Source organism: Nannospalax galili, unplaced genomic scaffold, assembly GCF_000622305.1.
Source record: "Nannospalax galili isolate Female #2095 unplaced genomic scaffold, S.galili_v1.0 scaffold907, whole genome shotgun sequence".
In the NCBI taxonomy this organism is placed as follows: Eukaryota; Metazoa; Chordata; class Mammalia; order Rodentia; family Spalacidae; genus Nannospalax; species Nannospalax galili.
The window spans coordinates 1,219,039-1,242,184 of NW_008357958.1; the positions used below are offsets into that span (position 1 = coordinate 1,219,039).

Sequence of the window (23,146 nt, forward strand, 5' to 3'; positions counted from 1 at the left end):
TTTTAGGGTTACCTCTTCAGAGGGGGGAATGTTAGGGTAGTCAATAAATAAAAGAAGAAGAGAGAGTACATGAAGTTATCAGATATGGGAGGCGTTGGAGGGGAGGGAGTAGGAATGGATTTGATCAAAACACCTTATATGCATGTATGAAATTTTCAATAAATTATTTTTAAAGCACAAATATACATTAAACAGGGAAATATCAATAAAGAATTTGTTAGAAATATCCAAAACAATTCAGCAGATGCAAGAGAAGTCCATGACACACACGCAGCTGGTAGGGGTGGGGTAGGGGTGGGGCCCCAGGAGCTAGATCCCAGGAAACAGATGAGCAGCACAATTCAGTACTGTCTTTCATCTCAGCTCTCCTATCCTGATGAACTACTTTTATTTGAAAGCTTACCCCAGTAGCCCACTGATCAAGATATAAATCACATTCATCAATATCTAAAGTTCTAGAATTCAACAAGATATTCTCTTCCTTAAGGACCCCTGAAACCACAAGGAGTTCACGCCAGTGAAGGGAAAGAGAGGCAGGCAGCAGACAAATCAAGCTGAGGGCAACATTTCCCTGTGGCAGGCTTTCATGGATGACAGGGTTAGCAATGTCACCCACAGGGAGGGCAGCAGGAGGCAGTAAGGGACATGTAAAATCAACCAACCAATAACCAAAGAACCAAACCCTAGCAGCCCTGCCAAGCCTCCTACTCACTTATATGATCCAGACCTGGGAACAGCAATAAAACCCAAGAGTAATAAGCCACAGAGTGAACATGGATTTCCTCCTCAAAGACAAGACAGAAAGCAAACTGATTCACCTCTGTCACTCCACAGGGGCAAGCCCTTAACAACGGGAATCTCACAATATTCTTGCAAGCAGCACAGTGAAATCTTCCAGTTCAAAAGGTTTCTACTTACAGCAGTGTTCCCTTTAAAGTTACTGGGACTTACTGCATTTTTTTATTGCTATGTACCTGTTAACCCTGGATTACACATTTTTATTATTAAATAATAAATTAGTCAGACAAGGCAATGATGCACTTGGTTTCCATGACAACAATGCACAAAAAGTTCATCCCACTGCATCACCACAGAGCACTTTGAAAATCATTTCCTAGCAACCCCATAGGCATCTGGAGACACAGACCTTCATCTTGGCCCTTCACTCAGACCCAGGAGAATACGCACGTGATGCTGAAAGCAGGTCACCCTGACTAGCACAAACATTTCAAGTTGATATTTTTCATTGATATGTGCAGCAAAATAATTCTCAGCTGTGTTGCCGGGAGGTCTGTGCAGCTATGTGGACATCTCTAACACAGCTGCATCTCCCCACTCAGCTAGGAGGCACAAAAGATGTAAACCTAACTCCACTTTGATTAATTGGAAGACAAATGACCACCTATGAACAGTTCACAAACACCTGCACATTCATCTAGAAAAAGGCCCCTTCCTCTCTCCTCTTTTCCCTCTGTCCTTCCCACTCCCTTTTGGCTTTTTGAGACTGAATCTCTTATGGCTAAGGCTGGCTTTGAACACCCAAAGTACCCAATTCTGGCCTTGGACTCCTGATCCTCCTTCCCTTAATCTGCCAAGTGCTGGGATTACAGGTGGGAAGCCACCATACCCAGCCTCTCTGGAAAATATCCTGGCTCTCTGTGTTTCAGGCTTACCAGAGTCCAGTGACATACACCAGTGTATTAGGAAAATAAGGGAAAAAGAGAATTTAAGAGACTTCATAACAAAGTTTATTGCCTAAGAGATAAGATTTATACAACAGGAAATGCAGCATCTTTCTTAATTCATAAAAAACATGTTTTTCTATTTTACAATTATTTTTTCAAAATAACACATACTAAAATTAACCCAAAAAATGCAATGTGGTCACTGAAAATGCTGAATAATGTGCAGGTTAATCTCCAACTGGACATCACCATGCCTCTATGCATCCACGGCCCCATCCTACCTGGTGTGAATGCTGACCCTGGCAGCCTCCCCTGAGGAAGGCCTCATACTGGTACTATGAATAGGAGGCACTGGCAAGGCACTGGAGAAGAGAGAGGGGTCAGGCTATTTCTTGCCACTCCCATCTGTTCCAGTGCCCTGTTTTGGTGCTAACTTGTGACCCCATGAACACAGCACCTGCCAGAGACTCTGCACCTAGTGGTGCCAGGGCTGGTGAAGGCTTTATACAGCCAGGACATCTTCACCGTCTTCCCCTTTCTCTGCTCACAATTGTGTAGGCAGAACATACACTGAGGTTTCTTCATCAGATTCAGTTCCAGGAAGCTGTTTCTCCTGGGACAGGGATTGATGTAACTTTGACAACTGCAATCAGTTCTGAATTAACATGTAGCAAAACCTTTTGTCACAGGGCTCCCACTTGACACTGTTACATTATCCATTCCACTCTCTCAGAAGATCATGCCAAAGGAAAGATTATTTGAAATTCCACCCTTCAGGATGGGGGGATGGTTTGCTATGCTTATGCAAGGATCTGAGTTCAAATCCCTAGCACCCACATTAAAAAACCCAGCATGGCTATGCCTATAACCACAGCATAGGAGAGGCGGGCAGAGATAGGTAGATACCAGGACCTCCATAATTAGCCAGCCTCATTGAAACAATGAACTCATTCAGTTTGGTGTGAGACTCTAAATTAATTAAAAATTAAATGAATACAATTCAAATTCCCTCCGTGAAGGCTAAAATTCTACTCTTCTCATGGAAACTAAGGAAGAGCAGCCTACAAGAGAAACAGAATGTTTCCTTAGGCACTGTGTCAATCATGAAAGCAATACTATTTAATCTAAGAAAGAGGTAGGAAGAACTGAAATGTTATAGGGATGTTCCCACAGACTTTCCTGGTTCTTTTAAAACTGTACCTTTGTGGCCTGGCTTCTTGGCTTTGTTTTCTGTGTAGCAAACTTACTTCCATACTTCCAGCTCTGTATCTGCCTTCATCCGAGCATGTAGAAAATGCATTCCAAAACAACTACAGGGAAATTTTGTATAAGCTACCATTTGGGAATTATCTTTACTACAGTTCTCTCCATAGTCCCCAAACTAAGTATCAAGCACCAGCACACACTGTAGAACTAAAAGTACCCAAACCAGTGCATGAAACTGTTGTGATTCCAGTGACTATGTGTTGACGGTAAACTTGCAAACCAAATCTAAACTTTGATTGCCGCACTTGTAAAAATGGTGACCAACTCTTGGGGTAATTGTGAGAGCTAAATGGCCCCCTGTGCTGGTGAAGAAAGGCACCTTCAGGATTGTTGCTTTTCAAGGTTCCCTCTAGTTATTATTCCCACACTAGACTCACAGGGATTCCCCATCCTTAACTTTGCCTACTCATTGAACTTGTAGCTCTTCCAAAATGCACACAGACTAGGGCCTGAGGAGATCGTTCAGTCTGTGAATTGCTTGCCTTGTGAGGATAAGGACCTGATTTTGATCCCCAGAGCCCATGTAAAAAAATGCCAGGCGCACAGCCCTCTGTAAGTCAAGCTCTGGAGAGTTAGAGACGGTGATCCCTGGGGCTCACTGGCCAGCCAGCATAGTCTCTTGGGCATGATCCAAGACAGGTGGATGAGACCTGAAGAGTGACACTTGAGATTGAACTCTGGCTTTCACATGCAGGCACTGGCATGCACACACACTGCCTAGCTGGGCAGGCCCCATCACAGTGTGATTCAGAGCTCTGGGAAAGGTCCCATAGGGATTCAGGCATACCCCTTGTGAAGCTCCATGGGGGAGTCATACTTCTACTCTGCCTTTCTTTCTTTTATTCTGATGCAGCATGAATAAAATCAACAGGCAACACTAGCACAGCTATGCTGAAGGATCCCTTAATCAAGTGGAGAACTGAGAAATTCACATTGAGACCTCACATAGACTGTCTTGTTAATTCTTAAGAACAACCCTGAATTCATCATCAGGGAAATGAAATTAAAACACATAACAGACAACAGGGTGGGACAACACAAATGTCAATAAGAAGAACTCTACCTGAGGGTACAGAGGAACATGTGGAAAAAGGCAGATACAAAATGCTATCTACTGTTTGAATTCATCTACATGAAATGTCAAGAAGAAACAAATCCACAGAGACAGACAGCAAATTAGTGGTTGTCCATGGTCCCTGGAAGGAGGAGGCATTGGAATGGAATGCAGTTCTTTGAGGAGAATGGTAAAAATAGTCTAGCATTAGAGAGCATGGTAGTTTCATAATCATCAATATATAGATTATCCCTAGCTAATGATGGTTTGGCTCACAAGTTTTCTAACTTTACAATAATATTAAAGCAATATGCATTGAACAGAAACCAAACCAAACTTTGCTTCCTGGGCTAACAATATGCAGGACCATACTTTCTCTCAATGCTGTGCAGCCACACCAGTCACAGTCACAAGAAAAAAACATCAACAGTACAGCACACAGTATTGCCAGAGGGGTGTGTTGGGTTTTTTTGTTTTGTTTTGTGTTTGCTTTAAGTTTTTGGTATTATATTTTATGTATCCATATCCCATTATGTCTACAAAATGTCTATTTCTGTGTACATGAGATAGTCAACATTTTATTATAAAATAGGCTTTGTGGATCCTGGCCTGGTGATGCAAGTCTATAATCCCAGCTACTCAGGAAGCTGAGGCAGGAGGAATTCAAGTTCAAGACCCATTTGGGCTACAAACAAATTAAAGCCTAGCCTGAACAACTTAGTTTGGTTTTGTCTCAAAATAAAAAGCTTTTAAAAGGGCTAGCTATATATTCAGTGGCAGAGCCCTTGCCTAATATGTGAAAGGCCCTGGGTTCGATCCCCAGTACTGAAAAAAAGGCTTTGTATTAGATTCTATCACCCAACTGAAGGCCAATGTGAATGTTCAAAGCATGTTTAAGATAGTCTACCTAAGTCAGAGATTAGGCATTTTAAGTACTTTTCAGGGAGGTGGGGGGACTGAACAATATTTTCAACTCACAGTGGGCTTATTGGAATGCAACACCATTGTAAATGAAGGAACATCTATACCAAAAACCACATACTGTACACTAAAAATGGAGAATTTGGGGTCAGTGAGGTGGCTCAGCAGTTAAGGGGCTTGCTGCCAAGCCTGACACCTTGAGTTTGATCACCAGAACACATGATATAAAAGAGATCCAATTCCTACAAGTTGTACTCTGACCCCCACAAGTGCATACACACACACACACACACACCCCAAGATCAATAAATATGATAAAAAATTAAAATGCAAATTTTATGTTTTGCAAGTTATATTTCAATGTTCAGGAAGAAGTCTTGCTAAGTAGTGCCCTGTATTATTTGCATGCAAAGACCAGATTACAATGTTCCAAGCACTAGACAGAACTTGCAGATAGGCTTCCTACTTTTGGTCTATGTTTACTAGAATTCTGACACTAAGTTTCCTTTATCAACCGCTTGCAAGAGAAATGAATTCAATATTTGATTCCATCTCCCACCAGTGAAGCATATGGTTTAAGTAAAAAGTAGATTTGCATAGTTGCAGAACATAAATGCTGTAAAGGATCCTTTGAATTAGGCTCTCCCGTAGTCAATTTATAAACGTACACAAACACGGACAGACCTCCCCCTTCCACGCTTTTCTTTCCTTCCATCGCCTTCTCTTTCCCCTGCATTCCAATGAGGCTGTTCTGCAAAACTAACCCAAAGCCCAGACATCATTATGGACTCTTCTCTCTCCCATTCTGCCTTTTCCAAGCATCATATAACTATATAATTTAAAGAAAAAACACACCTTCTCTTCTCCCTTGCCACTACTTTAACACAGGCCCTCTTCCTCAGGCATCAAAGTTATTATAAAAGTTGCTCACATCAATCATTCATACCAGTGAGACCATAACTCTGACTACACCAGCCCCCTTGCTTAAAATCCTCCTGGTGTCTCTTTGACAAAGTCCTCCTTCTTCAGCCTCTGGGCCTCACCTTTCATTTCTCCTGCCTTTCATTCTTCTTTCCTGTCTTCCATTGCATACAGTCACCCAGAACTACTTGGGAGTGGTCCTTTGACAAGCCAGGAGATTTGGCCTCTCTGTTGCTCATTGTTCTTTCTATATAGAATGTCCCTTTCCCTCCTCTTCCCATATCATCTGCACAGCAGATCAGTCCTTATTTGTCCATCAAGGTCACACTCGGGACATCTAGGTATTGCATTACTTAGGAAGTCATTTCCATTCCCGGCTGAACTGACACTCTCCCTTCATTCTTCCCTGGAGTGTGCCTCATTTAAACATTACAGAACTGTGGCAAACACTTGTAATGGTTAGCAGGCTCCACCACAGCCACCAGTGAGTCCCACCTCTTGGGACTTACATCCCTGTGGAATCCCCTCCTGCATATCTATAATGGACTACAAAAGATTATGCCTATCATATTAGTTAATGGTAAACTGTTTCTTTTGCTGGCTTTGGCAGGGCATGCTACCATGTTGGAGAAATTCAGTGTGTGAAAGAATTGAAGGTGGTCTCTAGCCTGCAAGGAAATAAAACCTTCAGTCTAACAGCCATCAAGGAACTGAATCCTGCTAGCAATCACAAAAGTGAGCTTTGAAGATCTTAACAAGTTCAACCTTCACACAAGACCCAACCATAGACAACACCTTCATTGCTGCCTTCTAAGACGCCCTGAAGCAAAGAAGTCAGATAAACCAGGCCTGATCATAGAAAGTAAAAATACCCCACATCTGCAATACTGTGCTTTATAGCTACAGGGAAATAACTCTGTACCTGTTATATCCCTATCCCATCTAAGTTTCCCTAGGAAAGTGATGGTCCTATAGTCTTTATATTCAGTGTTTGATACTCAGTCAGATTCTCAAGAAATATTTTTAGGATGGAACTTCCCTACATTTTTATCCCAATGTTGCTTCCCCTTCCTAAACAGAGACATCTTAAACCCTGTCCTGAATCTTCAGTGACTCACAATTATATCGCTCCTCCACTAAGATGATTTCTTTTGGACATGCACATCCATGCTTTAAAAAAAATGTTACACTTATTTATTGGGTATGTATGTATGCTCATATGTGACATACATGTGGAGGTCAGAGGGCAACCCACAGAAATTGGTTCTCTCCTTCCACCACGTTAGTCCTGGAGATTGAACTCAAGTAGTCAAGCTTGGTGGCCAGTGCCTTTACCCACTGAGATGCCCCACTCTCTACAATACCTTTTCCATCTTCTGGTTCCCATCTGTGCCCCCCCATTTCCTTCTCATTCTGGTTCATGGTTTTTCTGTCTTGTTGGTATCTCTGTTTCTTTATCTTTCTTCCTCTGTTCAAGACCAACTTTATCACATCTTGTTCATTCATCTACAACACTTGTGAGCCAAGAAGCCGCCTTGAGCATTACTAGTTGATGTGTATATAAGGTAAACAAACAAGATCAGTTTACAAATAATATTGAATATAAGAAACCCCTTTAGGGAAAGCATCATAGATCAGACATATCATTCTATCACAAAGACAGAATCAGAAATTTCAAACACACAAAGGAATATATAGCCATGCACTGCATTTTTTGAAAGTTTTTTTAAAAATTTCTCTTTATCATTCTTGTGTGTGTGCCCCCTTGATGTGAGCAGGTGTGTATGCCATTGCAGGCATGAAGAGGACAGCTGTATGGACTTGGTTCTCTCCTTCTACCTTTTTGTAGGTTCCAGGGATTGAACGCAGGCTAGCAGGCTTTCACTATAAGCATCTTTCACTGCTAAGCCATCTTACTGTCCCTTCATTTTTAATGTAGAAGAAAAAAACTTGATTTTAGATCTTGGGGATTAAGCTTGAGATGAATATCAATTATGTTCCAAATTTTTAGGAACATTCAAAGAAGCTCTTTAAAATGACAGGTAGAGGCTGGAGAGATGGCTCAGAGGTTGAGAGTATATGCTGCTCTTGCAGAGGACCCAAATTTGGCTCCCAGAACCACCTCTAACTCCAGTTCAGGGGGATCCAATGCCTTCTTCTGGCCTCCATGGACACCTGCACTCAAGTGCACACACCTCTGCCCGCCCCCATCACACACAAGTACACATAATTTTAAACAATATAATAATAATTTAAAAAACCAAACAGATAGTGGTGAGCCCCTGTGGTACCATGGGTGCTGACAGAGTTCATGGTAGTGTATCTACATGGGATGCTGAGGTAAGTGGAAAGGTGGAGTGCAGATGAAAAGGCAGTTGCTCTCCTGCCCACACCACTCTGCTGCTATAATAAGGAAGAATTTGGGTATCCAACATACTTTTCATAGGGCAACCTGCCCTAGACAAACACCTCAGAGACCTCCCAACTCCATTAAAACTGAACTACGGCTGGCTAAAAAGAGACAAGAACAAGTCTGAATCACAGAGAACCTTCTGCTAGTGGCTTTCAACTCAAGCTTGAACTAAAGCTATGCTACTATTTTATCATTCTGAGAGAAACAAAGAGCTCTGGAGGATGAGTTATGGCTCAGGATAAGGGAACATGTCCTTTCTAGAAAACTGTATTTCATTACTGTCTTAAACATTTTTAAAAGATCTATGAGACTTGTTGAATAAGCCACAGTACATCCATACAAGGACACTCTCTGCAACTATAGAAAGAATGAAGGCTATCTTTATGAGTTCCAGTGGAGTGCTCTCCAGGATATAATGTTAAGTGAAAAAAGAAAAATGCAGAAAACTAAGTTACCGCTCTACCACGAGTACAATACACAGAAGGCATAAGCACATTTATGTTTAAATGAATGGTATGAAACTCATAAATTTTAACGACATGTCTACCTATTGGATAGAGATCACAGACTGGAAGGAACAAAGACAAAATCTAAACTTCTTTGAATATATTTTTTTAATTTTACTTTGAGACATGTAAATAATATTTTTATGAACACAAAATTAAGCTTTAAAAAGATAATCAGAAGTAAAGTGAAACAAAGAAACACAAAAAGAAACATTACTTACTTTAAAACACAATAGTTTGTCTGTACTTCCCCCAAGAAATATAATCCTGACATTAAAAATCATTGGGAAATGGGCTGGAGAGGTGGCTCAGTGGTTAAGAGCACCAGCTACTCTTGCAGAGAACCTGGGATCAGTTTCCAACACCCACATGGTGGCTAACAACCACCTGTAACTCCAGTTCCAGAGGATCTGACACTCTCTTCTGACCTCTGCGGGTATTGCTCACACAGCATACTTACATTCAAGTGGACAAAATACTCATACAACATTTAAAAACTTTTTTAAATCATTGAGAGAAAATTAAATTGTTTCCAGGAGAACATCTCAATCACACTGTTGATCACTTCTGAGATGAGTGTGTTTGTGTGTTTTACAGTAGAATAAATGATGACATCTGTGAAAATGCTAAGAATTAGGACTTACATCATGGGAAAAAGAAAAAGAAATGTTTAGTGGTGAAGTTAAGGAAATGTCTAATTCTAAACTTGAATTGAAAAGAAAAATCCATGGTACATTTTTATCTTTAAATTTTTTTCATTTCCTGGCCATGTCCACCTAGAAAGTCCAGAAACAAAGACTGGTCCACCTGATCTTTATAACGAGCACCCTGCTGCCAAGATCATGCTCTAAATCCAACTTTACAGTAAAAATAATTAGGTTCCCAGGAGAAGTGACTGAGTCCAGATCAGGGCAGGTTATGAATACCCTCAACCCGAAACATCTTGTCACACCAAAAAATAAGAATGGTTCTGAAAGTCCCCATAGCAGGATGAAAAGGGCACAGGCACCAACATGGTCGAAGATAGGACAACTGAGCGTCAGTGAGGAATTTAAGCAGGATGGACTCAGGCACATCTCATGCCCATAAACTGACAAGTTCACACCAGACAGAATGTATCACTCATACCTTAGAGAATGCTATGGAACACTCCTTTTGAAAATGGTGCACAGAAAAGGAAGGGGAAAAAAAAGGAAACACTTCCCTTCCCCTTTCCCCCATGAACTAAACCTGAAGATAATCAAATGGTTGATGAAGGGAAGTTTTCCTTTATGGAATCATCCCTGAGTGTTGTAAAAAGAATGATACATTTAGTGGACTAACCTACCAGGGAGGCAGTCAGATATGGTGTGCCTCCTCCTGAAGAAAAACACTTCAGAAGCTCAACTCTGATCAAGTCTCTGAAGCTAACCACGGGTATACAGTAATCCAGGGCCAGGAGAATGTGGTAAATATCCCACAGGAATGCAACTGGAGAAACAGACTGTGGGAAACTCAGCTGGACTGATGACCCAGTTTCATCAAACAAACTGTAAGAAAGGAGGTGGGGGTACACAATTTAAAAGATACTCATGAAACATGTCAACATGTCAACTAATTCCAATGGGTGGATCTTATTCTAAGATAGGTCAAACCAAAAAGCTTTAAGTGAAAACAGTTATGAGATTATTGGGAACATTTTAACACTGGCTTGGTATTTAATAATGTTGAGGAATTATTTTAATTTGAAGACTTGCTAACAGTATTATGGTTATGTTTTTTAGAGTTGCAGGTTGAAAACTTACAGCTAAAATAATAGGATGTTTTAGATTCACTTTAAAATAATCTCAGAGTTAGGGGAGAGTAGGCGGTATAAATAAAAGAGTAGGCTTCATTGCGAAGCTGTTGAAACTGGGTGGTGTGAACACGAAGTGTCATTCTGTGCTTTTCTCTTTTCTGTATATATTTGGGCTTTTCCACAATAAAAATTAGCTGATGAGCCTTCATATTTGCCTTGTATATTGTAATCCATAACAAGGAACACAGAGAGTTCTGCTCAAAGCTAACTAAGGTACATATACATATATACGTGTGTGTGTATATTTGTATTATACTGTACTCATAGCAACTCTATGAGCTCAATACATCTATCTCCCTTAGACAGAGGGGAAAATGATGAGAAGTCAGAGAATTAAGTGGGTGTTGCACATGAGATGTAAGCTAATTCTCTCTGATTTCAAGCCCCAAGTGTCTGATGAGAAAACCAGAAACCACTCCATATATATTAAGAAGGGAGGCAGAGGAAAGAACCGTTCCCAAAGAGTAGGCTGTAGAGAGATGAAGTGAAAGGGGGAGTAGAGCCAGAGAGGCTAAATAGGTGAAGAGGCAGCACCCACAGGCAAGAAGCTTCTCATACCCTGGGCTGGTGCCCAAGCCCACACTGTGCTGATCAGCTGGAGGGCGGACACCGGCACCCTGCAGGTGGAGACTGCTATTGCCTCCTCCTTTCTCCTACATTGAAATTTCTCGTAAATATCTCCTTGAAGAATTTAAGAGAAGCCTCCCGTGGAAAAAGCATCAGGAGCACAGTTTGTAGACTTCTAGTCCCAATAATACAAAGGAGAATAAGAAAAAACAGAACTGAGAGACAAATAATCAGCAAAACCTCTGCAGCATGTTTCAAATTACAACCTCAAATTGTAACTGCTTGATTTATAAGCCTGATAAGAAGTTTGGCTTTTTCTGTCCCTCTTCCATGATGACAGCTTTCTGTGTGACCATTATGCACTTAAAGAGTGGCTAGTCCATATTGTGATGTCTTCTAATAATGAAGTATATTCCAGATTTCAAAGAGTTCCAATTTTTAAAAAAATAATGTAAACTATCTCATTAATTTCTAAATTATATACATATATATTAGTATAATATTCTTAATATATTGGCAATAGAAATGTTTTTACTTTTTGAAAATGAGTTCTAGGAAATTCCAACGTAGCCTATGTGGCTTCCATCTGTACCTCACATTACATCATTACCATGGAACAGTGCTGCTCTAGAGCTTCAACCCAAGGCAAGCCCTATCTGGAGCCTGTAAACCATGTCACCCAAAGGTTTTCTCAGTGGCAAGCCCACCACACTGCATGTTCATTCTTCGTAGATTCTCTTAAATATCTGCATCTGGAAGCTGTGAGCGCCAGTTTTAGAGAGCCTGACCTTAATTCAGCCTCTGGCCCCTTGGTGTGAATGTATCTGTGATCATACATATGTCTGCTCCTGGGTGACTCATCCCTCAGCTCACAGTTGATCATGTCCCCCCTACCAAGAGGAGGATTTCATCTCAAAGAACTTAGCCTCTAACTCTTAACTACTGCTAGTCAGCATTCAGTCAACACAGCACCTTCCCACAAAGGAAAAACACTGCTGGGCACAAACAAGGAAAGTTTCAAAAAGACAGAATCAGGTTTGGTTCACTACTGTGTCCTCACCACCAGCACCACACACACACACTTGAAACCTTAAAATATTTACAAGGACTGGACCTCTGTCATACTTGTTCCGGTTCTTTACAAGAAGGAGTTATATAGATTCTTCTTGGTCACAAAATTGGTGTAGGGCCGAGACTAACCTCAAGCCCAGGATAGTAAGAGCCATCTCATCACTTCTAGGCCTCCCTTTTGTCACTACAAAAAAATTACAGGGCAGGGTCTACAATAGGAGGCTGTTTGCAGATGTCTGAGGCAGAAGGATTGCCATGAGTTCAAGGCCAGCCTAGGCTATATAATGAACTCAAGGCTCTGTAGGGCTATATAGAGACCCTGCCTAAAAAGAAAAAGTCCCATGATATTTGGGACCTTGGGATGACTGGGGATAGTGGCATGGACACTAAGATAGATGTCCACCTCTGGTATGGTCAGTAAGTCCTTGTCTCCAAAGATGTTAGGAATAAGGAGAAAACTGAGTGAGCTTAACTGGAACTATTGTTTCAAACAAAAGTGCCTCACCAACTTGAATAAACTCCTTCTAGACAAAAATGAGCAATTTAGCACCCAAAAGTCTAATCATTGCAATGCTTTAACATATAATATGTTGTACTGAACCCATAAGGATTCAAAATAATACTAATGAAACAAACAAACACTCAAAAATTCCTTATTGCCTTAGGAGAAGACCAGAGAATCAACGAATTATTTTGAAAACTGGGGATAACAGGAAAAATGCACTCATTTAATCTGTCTTTCCTACAGAAACTATCCCAGGGAAACCAACTAGCTAGTGAAAGGAAGCTTGTCTTTGTAGAGCTACCCTGGCCGACAAATGAAAAAATGGTAGATGGGAACATTGCCGCATTCCAGCCCCAAACAACTAGAGGATGCAAGCAATGACCACTCGCAAGGGTTAGCATCCAAGAAGAGATGGCCACCATGTGCTTCCTGATGACAGGATTTAATGGAGGTAAAACAGTATGATGTAAAGAGGACAATTTGACAGACGCCACCTTGAATCCCTAGCTGTGATGATCTTGAGCTTGAACAAGCTGCTGGAGCCCTGTCTCAGCCTCCTCCCTAGTTCTGTGAGATAAACAACACCCAAGCCTCAGCCTGCCTAGCATGCTGAGGATCAGTTCCCATAATCCCCCACAATAGCTGCTCCCTGAAGGACCCTCCCCCCATCTACTTCACGACCTTCTAATTAAACCCACTTCTCCCAAAGGATGTGCATAGGAAAGAAACAAGTCCTAACTCAATTTTGTTTTTCTCACAGTAGTATTGTTTCAATATTATAAACATATCCCAGCTACACAATGGGTTAAAGATTTTTTGAACTGACCTAGAAACCTAAATGCCACATGTAACATTGTTTCTATATGAAAATTCACTCCTGGTATCAGCTATGTGACTTAAAAAACTATCTGGGGTTTGTTTGTCATATAATCTGCGTATCAAAGTGAGGGTTGCCTTTTATATTAATCTAAAGTTCTTACTTTTGACATACAGATGTTCTTCTGGCCTTTGACAACATTTCTTCTTCTCTTCGTGAAAATCTCAACAAGCAAGGGAGAGAAATAGTTCAACACTCCTCCTACCACTGCCCTTTGGAAGGTCAAGTTAACTGGACCACATACCACCCCCTCACCAGCTCCTCCAAAGACATGCAGGCTCATAGTGAGATTCAACAAACCTTAAGGCCCTGCATTCCTGCTGGGTCAGACCACTGCAGAAAAAGGCACTAGTTGTTAGAGAGCTCACCCTGGGTTTTGTGTCTGAGTAGATGGGCAGACCCACCATCCCAGGGACAGGAGGACCTGTGGGGATCCAGTGGGTGAGGAGTCTGGAACTGGCTTTGCAGACCCAGCCTTATATATTTGGGAGGAAGAAAGCAGAAAGCCCCATAAAAACCTGTCTATCTAAGCCTTCTCTCCCTACCACACTTTCCACAGTAGAAGGGCACGTGTGTGCATATATGTGTATATGTGTATATGCATGTGTATGTGTGTGGGTGTGTGCATGTGCACGTGTGTCTAAGTGTGCTCCTGGGGGCTCAGTTCTATCTTATCTGACCCATCATTCTTTTAACTACCACAGTCCCTTGGTTGTATATTAAAACTTCCAGTTTAACTAAGGCTCAGCTCAAAATGCAATTAGTGGCTTTTGCTTTCCTCAAAAGTCACTCAGTTTCTCATGCAAGACTATCTCCCACATGACCCAAAGAACACTAGTGGGTAAGGTCAGAGCTGCTGGATCATCACCGGCCTTCATAAACCTGCTTCTTGTCTGTGTGTGGTAGTGTAGGCCTGTGATTCTAGCACTTGGAAGGTAGAGGCAGGAAGATCAGGAATTTAAAGCTAGCCTGGACTACAGAGCAAGATCCAGGCCAGCTTTGGCCTCATAACAAGACCATGTCTCAAAAATAAATGTGGGGCTGGAAAGATGGCTCAGCAGTTAAGAGCACTAGCTACTCTTGCAGAGGACCTGGGTTCAGTTCCCAGAACCCACATGGCAGCTAACAACCATCAGTAACCCTAGTTCCAGGGGATCCAAAGCCCTCTTCTGGTATCTGGCATTGAACGCATGTGGTGCATTCATACACATGCAGGCAAAACACTCATATACATAAAATATAAATAAATCCCAAATAATTTTTAAATAAATAAACAAATAAACCTGCTTTTCTGTCCATTTGATATTGTTCTGGATTGAAGCTCCCTTGGCAGGAGCCTTGGAGGAAATAAAGTCTTTTCTCACCTTGACTCTAGTCATCACCTCCCAGTTCCTGAGTTTTCATGTTACTCATGGTTATGGCATTAAAAAAAACTTCCTAAAAGTTGTATATGTATCGCTTGTGATAGGTTGCTTAGAAGCCTCTTAGTGCCTTCCTATAAAAGTTTCCAGAATTCAAGGGCTTCTCTCAAGTCTGTGACTCACACAGGCAACTGCATCCCAGTGGCCAATTGTTTTATCTTCTTGTCTGAGAGAAAACAGGTTTCAGATGGAGAGTGTATGGTCTTCCCAGATACTACACACTGAATCTGAGAGGAAAGCAGCACTGCAAAAGCCAGCAGAGCTCCTCCAGAATGGGTCTGAGCACAACTTAAGCACAAGTCCAGACCCAGGCTTCAGGCTATAGGATGATGCCAGAGAACTCCATGCGGAGCCATCTCAGGATAACACCAAGGTCCTTGCCTTCAGCCTCTGCCTTGTGCACCCAACAGCCCCACTCCAGCAAGGCTTTCACCTGCAAGGATCCCTTCATGTCTTCTCTTTTGGAAATTCAGTTGAAGCAGACCAAATCAATGAGTGGTAGTGGTTTTCAGTGTCTGGATGACATATCTCTATAAATCTACTTAGTCTATGCTGCCAAGTCAATCTATTTGAAAGTGTGGCTTTCATTTTCCAATAGAAAACAACATCATATTTCAAAAATAGCTACATAGCCCAAGTCTCATTTTAATTACCAAGATAATAACAATGGCAAGCACAAGAATATTAGCATCTAAAAATGGTATAGTACCACACTCATAAGATGTCACGCAGTATGTTTAGTGAAAACAATGGCATGTGTTGTTGCTGCTGGCAGAATTTCGTGTGTCTCAAACATTCTCTATTCACCTCAAAAAACAGCACCAGGTAAAGCTTATAGAACTTACTGTGACCACCAGTGTATAAGAGGAAAAATCACATTCATAACCCCCCACTTCCCTGCCCATCTGCTATCACCGCTTTGCTCTACCACAGAGAACTCTGTAGTCCAGCACCAACCACATGTGTGCCTTGACACCTGGGTGTCCACAGGTCCCATGTTGCCCCACCCCTAGAGGTAGACCATCTGATGAGAAGCAGTTAAGATGCTTGGAGTTCAAGTCAATCTTTCATGCAAATTTCAGCTCTGAGCTTGGGCAATTTATTCCACCTCTTGCCGCCTCACTTTCTTCATTTTTCAAAAATAGAAATAATAATTTGTAGTTGCAGGTACATTAGATAAAACAATGTATATTACATGCTTAGCAAATAGCAATGACTTAAATAAAAGCTAATGTTATTATATACACCGTATTTACCTTCTAAAAATCTACAACTACAACATTACCTAGGAAACAAGATACAATCACAAAATATTCCTTCTTTCCTTGATAGATTAGGGGAAAGTAAACTTGTTTCCTGACTTTTATTATGGCAATCACAAGTTTCTAGAAGCACACTGTCAGCAGAACAGGAGAATTCCACTGTAGGAACTGTTTTCCTGTGGGTTTTCACTAGAGAGGCAGAAAGAGGAGATGAATGGTAACAAGCTAAGCTAGAAAAACAATCCACTGCTTATTTTCAAGTAATGTATACAGCAACTCGTTAAACAGCAGTATTTTTTATTAAAATATAATAACTACTTAGACTCCTGCTATAAAATAAAGGTAACCTCTATCTAGAACAAACTCCAGAAGGCTGGGGGTGTAGCTTCATGGTAGAGCACTTGACTAGTGCGTGGGAGGCCTTGAGCTCAATCTGCAGTCCCACAAAATAAATAAATAAGTAACAAAGACTCCAGCACACATCTTAATATTTTAAAACATGGTCAAAATGTGAACATTTTTTACTGAAAATAATAGCTTATAAATACATGTTAAAATTCATTTCTTTTTTCTTTTTTTCACTTTTTTGACAGTGGAAAGAAGGCTGTAAGCTTGCAGGTAAATACAAAATGAGAAAAAGTGGCCAGGCTAGGCCCATGGACTCTGCTAGGGTATAGTACTTCCTCTGCCCACACTGACCCCTGGGCTGTCAGTTGAGGGAGGAGACAGCAGGCAAGGACAGAGGAAGCAAGAGGAACCAATGTCAGCAGAGATGGTAGGTAGTAATCTGAAGAGGGGGTCTATAGCACTTAGAGGTCTCCAACCAAAGTCACGGGACAGATTTTAATATCAGACATTAAACAAGAATGCAAGCAATGAATCCAGAGCACATATAAAGATGTTTCAGACAGCCATCTGAACTGCCCAACTCACTCTGAGTTTCTCTCTTTCTGATGAGCACCTTTTCACTTTTTGGCATCTTTGGGATATGTTCAGAATCTGCTTCTCCAGCCTCACTCTCCACCCTGCCCTGCATGCACTACTCTCTAACAAATGCAATCTTTTTCTCCCTGGTTTCCAGATGTGTTTAGTGAAAGGCAGTTATGGGCAGAAGATTCCTGAAAAGGAGGTCAATGGCATGAAGCTATTTGCCCACTTGGCTCCTTTTCTGCCCAGTCAAGGTGCCAATCCAATAGTTGCATCTCCCACATCTGTCCTTCAGGCCATAGCTTCTGGGGACTTCTCTGTCCTACAGATTTGATTCCTCAGGTTCCCATGACTACACCCTCCCCATAATCCTTCTAGAGAGACAAGAGCTCCTGGTTTTTCTAGTCTTAGGGTCCTGCAGCCTCATCTGTTGGCTTTCTGTCATCCTGACAATACCTGTGAAACAGTCCCTTCATGCGATTATTTCTTCACGTTCTGTTTGCTGCCCAGACACTGTTGGATCAGGGAACACAGAAGGTATGGCAGGCTGGCCCTGCCTTGTCTAAATGCACTGGTTACCTACAGCCCAGTACAGGAGCCAGTAGCTCCTGTGGCCATAACCTCTTCATGCCCAGCACAGAGCCCCAAAAGAATAGAAAGTATGTTCCCCCATCAGAAGTCTCATGCCAGTTCAGTGGCTGTCACCTCTGACGAGCCCCTGAATTCTAGTTTGTACTTAGCCATATGACTCAAAGTTTTTACCTATTCTTCTCCAACTTTGTTTTTTAGTCTCAAGACTCTACATTTCTGTCTGGGCCGATGGGGCTCACCCCCTACTTTCTGTTCAGATTTCTTGGCCCATCACCAACCTGGTGTCACAGAATCTGCCCTGCCCTCACCCATATGGCCTGTCCCCCTGGAGCACAAGCTCTGTCGATTGGTCAGCAGGGCAGGATTTCAGTAGAAACTGTCTCACCTCCAAAAAGCCAGGAGATTGCACAGTGTTATTTTCTGGTTTGAAGTCTTATTCAACAGAGTCAAAAAGAAGAATCGCCTGATTGTCCTTAAAATTAGTGTAATTACAGAACAAAGTAATAAAAATCAAATAAATGTGATCACTTGGACTGGGAAGGTAGCTCAGGGGTAGAGTTTGCCTAGAATGTGTGAGGCTCTAAGTTCAAGTCCTAGCACTGAAAAAACATATGATCACTGGCTCTAATTTGTATGTTGGGAGATGACAGAACTGTGAAAATATACTCAATAGCAGAAAGAAAACCTGGGTTTGATTAAAGTCAATTAAGAGACTCGCTGGAGCTTACTACATTCTATGTACTATTTGGAAATAAAAAATGATGAAAGGACTAGCAAGAACTCCAAGAATGGAGAACAGAATATTTGGCTGTATCACCTGACTTCCAACCATATTTTAGGACTGTCCCTTGCCTTGCAATTTCTCATGGTGTGGGACATGGTCCTTATAGGGTAGAGGCAGCTGAAAGACTGTGATGGGAAAGGAAGACCACAGGACCACACAAAAGAGGATAGTGTAGGGGACTCAACCTCAAGAAACCCGAGTGTGCCATGTGGTCCAGCACTCTCCCCACTTAGCCTCTCCAACCAACTGTGCAGCTCAGGCTTTGAGTCCACGAACGGGCAGGACTATGACCATAGTGATATGATACTTCACTCTGCTACAAGCAGCCGCACCTAATTTGTCTGGGCAATAAGACAATCTAATTCATTTAAAAGCAGTGGCTCTCCAAGTGGTCCCAGATCCGGAGCACTACATCTCCCAGAAGCTTGTTAAAAATTCAAGTTCTCAGGTCCCTCCCAAGACCTATGAAATCAGAAACTCTAGGGGTGGAGCCCAGACCTGTGTAGTTTAACAAGTTCTCTGGGTGATTCTGGTTTGAGAATCATGCTTAGAAAAACAGAAATGACTATAAAAAGTAGCTCTAATCCCTTCCCTAATAAAATCTCATTATTTACTATAAGGTCATATAAATATTTATTTTCCTTTTATGTAGCAACAACTCAGTATTAGCTCCCGATTCTAGAATGCCATGGAACACTGTAGAAGTCAACAATAGCTGGTTTAAGCACATCCCTTTGCAAGAGATTTACCCTTCTCCCTAGTCTTTGCTCATCAAATCTTGTGGATTTTTCCAGAATCCCCAACACTTAAAAACGGAGGCTGGCATAAATGCTTGCTGAATGAATAAATGTACAGGACAAAAGGAGGGGATGAGAGGAGCTGGCATTGCTGGCCATCAGTACAGAGTCATCAGGAAGCTGACAACCTCCCGTGCTGAATACACAATACAGCTCACCTGCACTGACTCTGCAGCAAGTTGAGTGTATTATCAATAAGGTCTGTGCTGCAATGGGCTGCTCAATCCCAGATACTCCAAGCAGCAACAACTGGTACAAGAAAAGATTTGTAAGAATCCCTGGTTCCTCCCCAAGAGAAGTTCAATAGCCCCCTTTGAGGATTTCTGAACAAGAAATATAAAACTGGCACACTCAGGAGTGAGCATCGTGCAGGAGTCTCCTGTTGGAGTACTGTTTATAGAAGGGCAAGAAAGAGGGAGACAAATTGCTAGGAAGTTGCATTTTTACAGCAATTGGGAGACAAATCTAACTCCTTACCAGAAATGGAAACCCATGTGATATCATGGTACTGCATATGAATTATTAATGCTCATAATCTTTTTTTGCCAATTAGGTATTCAAGAAGGTTCCTGTTGACATCATGTTTGACATCACAATGCTTCATCATTTTAAAAGCTTAATGAAATGAATTATTGCTAGAAAGGGATCAAACATTCTTTTTTTTTTCACCAGAAGCCAACTAGCTAATGAAGATATTGTTTAGAGCTGATGTACAAAGAAGGAAAAAAACTACTGAAACCCACCAACACTGTAAGTAGGACCCAATGGCAAAGATTTTATTTTCCTATCTAAGCATGTTAGAAAGAAAAGAGGAGCCATGTGACTGGCAACTACCACACACTCATAAAGCAAAAGAATTCTTATTCTAAAAATGAAGGTAAAAATTTTTCAAAAATTATCCACGTAAAGATACAGACCAGGTGAACTTTCAGACCGAAGAAGGCAGCAGAACATTGAGCCTGAGGTGAAAAGATAATATAAAATATTTTAGGGCAGCTCTGTGATAAAGTTCTATAAGATTTGCATAACTATCTCTCTAATCTCTAATTTCAAATATATTTTTCTGAGATCTACGTACTACAAATTAGTGTGGAATCAGAAAAGCAGCACCTTTATTCACAACATCCCTAGCAATGGGCTGGGATAAGGTAAGCTCTTACTTGGGAATCTTGTTGATAAAGCAAAGTGAGTTAAATTCCTACCCAGGTCAAGTCTTTTTAACACTTACGCTACGTAGCAATGAGACTGACACAAGTTTATACCAGCTGCTAATAACTGGTACTCATTTTCTCATCAGTTTTTACTGCATTTGGTTTCTAAGTAGCCTCTTGAGGAAAGCATGAAAACACAGAAAAATGGTTTCATTCATTATTTTTTCTTTCACTAAACAAACGCCGAGTTGCTAGAGTTGCCAGGTACTAAAATGAGTTCCTTGCTACTCTGAAAGGCAAAAATACAGTTCATCTTGAACAACCAGAACAAAATACCAGAGTTCATGAGCAGTCATCTACTGCTTCAGGCCTTCAAGTTTCCTTGCAACATCCCAATTTAAGCATGTTGCTAAATATAGCTTTTTAACACCTTGAAATTTCTTCTAATGCTAACTTTATGTGACTAGTGGCAATAGAACCCCGGAAGGAATAAACAAAAGTACATTTCTGGTGTTTTTGTGCCCACCGCGAGCCTCTGTAACAAACGTAATTGAACTCAAGTCTCTAGTCTGTGGCTAAACTATGCTATCATTGCACCATTAATAATCAAAAGAAGAGAACCTTATTCTTGGTGTATAGTAGATCTCAATTAAATTGGGATTTTTGTTTTCTTTGAGACTGGGTCTCCCTGTAGCTCCAACTGGCCTAGAAATTGCTATGTAAACTGGGATGGCCTCAATCTCACAGAGATCCTCCTGCCTCTACCTCCTGAGTGCTGGGATTAAAGTTGTACCCCACTATGCCCACCCAAATGGTATATTTTTAATGGTGGTGTTCAAGATTATTCCCAGAGAAAAATCTCAATGGCTAATAAATATCAGTTAAATCTTGTGTGGCAAAATGAGTTGCCATTCTTACAAAAATTAAGTTCATCAAAAGCAGCTTTTGATCTTACTGAGGCCAGCCCATGCTAACCTCCCCTCTCCTCCACTGCAGGTTCACCTCACCCAGGGAAGACCCAGAGCCTTCCCACACTGAGCCAACTGTCGAACAGGTTTTTAACTACCGTGTCTTTGCCAAGAAATCATGGAATGGTTCTTGGTAATCTACTGGCTATGGAAGAGCTATGTCTATAACATAAGGAGTTATGAAGATGTGTTTTTGTTTCCCCTCAAAACAGTTAGATATGCCACTACACTTTGGTTTGCTATAAAGAAAATGGCCAGTGTCCCATCTGGCACAAAGTAACCATCTTGGATGCAATAATGCTTTGAAAACATAAACGGGCACTATTCAAATAAATTTTTCATCAAGAAATAACTAAGGACTGCTTTAGCCATTCAAACAATCCTTTGCACTTCCTCACAACCCCAGGCTCCTGAAAGGGGAGCTTGTGCGTGCAGAACCGGCATGCAGAAGGAGCCCCTTACTGTGGCTCTGCTGGCAATCCAAACTCTGGTTGGGTTTTCTCAATTACGTCCAGGACGTAGTCATCCTTGAGAAACGCTGAAATGACAACAGGTCCCCCTCTGCTCTTCCCCTAATCCCTTCTCTACCTCTAGTCTGAGCACAAACACCCTCATTCATTCACAAATCCCTGCGCTGGGCCCCAAGGCTGTGAACTCCATCCAGCCGGGCAGGCTCTCTCAGGTGCAAATCTGAACCTGAGACGCTCAGACATCCTGGTGCTGGGTCTGTACCAGTTACCTACAAGGCATGCAAATCCAGCTCGGAGCCCAGATTTCATTCAGAGGAACTCCATGCTCTAGGTGATGCACTCCCATCCCTCCTAGTGCATCCATCCGGCCACTGCTTGTCTTCCTTCGATGAGAAACAGGCCGCCCTAACTGCTTCCCACTGCGCTCCACTCTCCACCTACCCCCACCCCAGGACCAGCTGGGGTCGCTCCCCTGAACCCCTCCGGGGGTCTTTTTCCTCGCCAAGTCCCCGGGCCCTCACCACGTTACAAATGAAAAGTAAACTCCTCCTAGGTGACACCCTTCCCCAATCGACCGCGTCAAGGCGGCTCAACTCCGCCGGAACCCCCTCCCGGTGCCGGCCGGGTGCTGGACGGGACGGGCGGGCCCCCAGCAGCCTGCGCCCGCCCAGGCACTTACCTTGACGCTGGTGTAGCTGGTCTGGGTCTCGGCCTCCGCGCTGCTGCAGCAGTGGCGCCTCCGGCCCCTGCAGGTGGTCGCCGCGGGGCCCGAGGAGCCCGCGCTGCTGCCGCTGCCCAGCTCGGCCCGGGCCCTGCGGACCCGGACGGCACCCGGGGGTCCGGGCGCGCGGCTCGGGGGCATGGCGTCGGCGGCGTCGGTCTGCACGAAGAGGCCGTGCAGGGGCGCCGCGGGGCCCTGCGACACGCTGCTGCTCTGGCGGGGCGAGTTGGACTCATCCGAGTCCCGGCAGTAGATCACGCCGCTCTGCGAGACATGGATGCTGGGGGCGCAGCCCATCCTCGGCCGGGCTCCCCCGCGCGCGCCCGCCCGCGCCCCCGAGCCGCCCGGACCCGGCGCTCCCGCTGCCACCTGCAGTGAGGGGGCGGCGGCGGCAGCGGCGGCAGCGGCGTCACCCGGAGTACGCGCCCCCC

At 42.7% G+C, this 23,146-nt stretch overlaps 1 protein-coding gene across 6 annotated transcripts in view; it reads right to left on the reverse strand.

The window, feature by feature from the left end:
* Pde8b (phosphodiesterase 8B) overlaps positions 1-23,146 on the reverse strand; it is a 231,470-nt gene that overhangs the window by 183,310 nt on the left and 25,014 nt on the right. For 3 of the 6 annotated variants that reach the window (XM_008855988.2, XM_008855986.2, XM_008855985.2), the window contains exon 1: positions 22,674-23,140. The exons of 2 other annotated variants lie outside the window; for them this stretch is intronic. In XM_008855988.2, coding sequence (XP_008854210.1) covers positions 22,674-23,012 — 339 coding nt within the window. In that variant the 5' untranslated portion in view covers positions 23,013-23,140. Of the gene's footprint in view, positions 1-22,673; positions 23,141-23,146 lie in introns of those variants that run through there. One more of the 6 variants, XM_029557629.1, reaches the window with a different exon arrangement.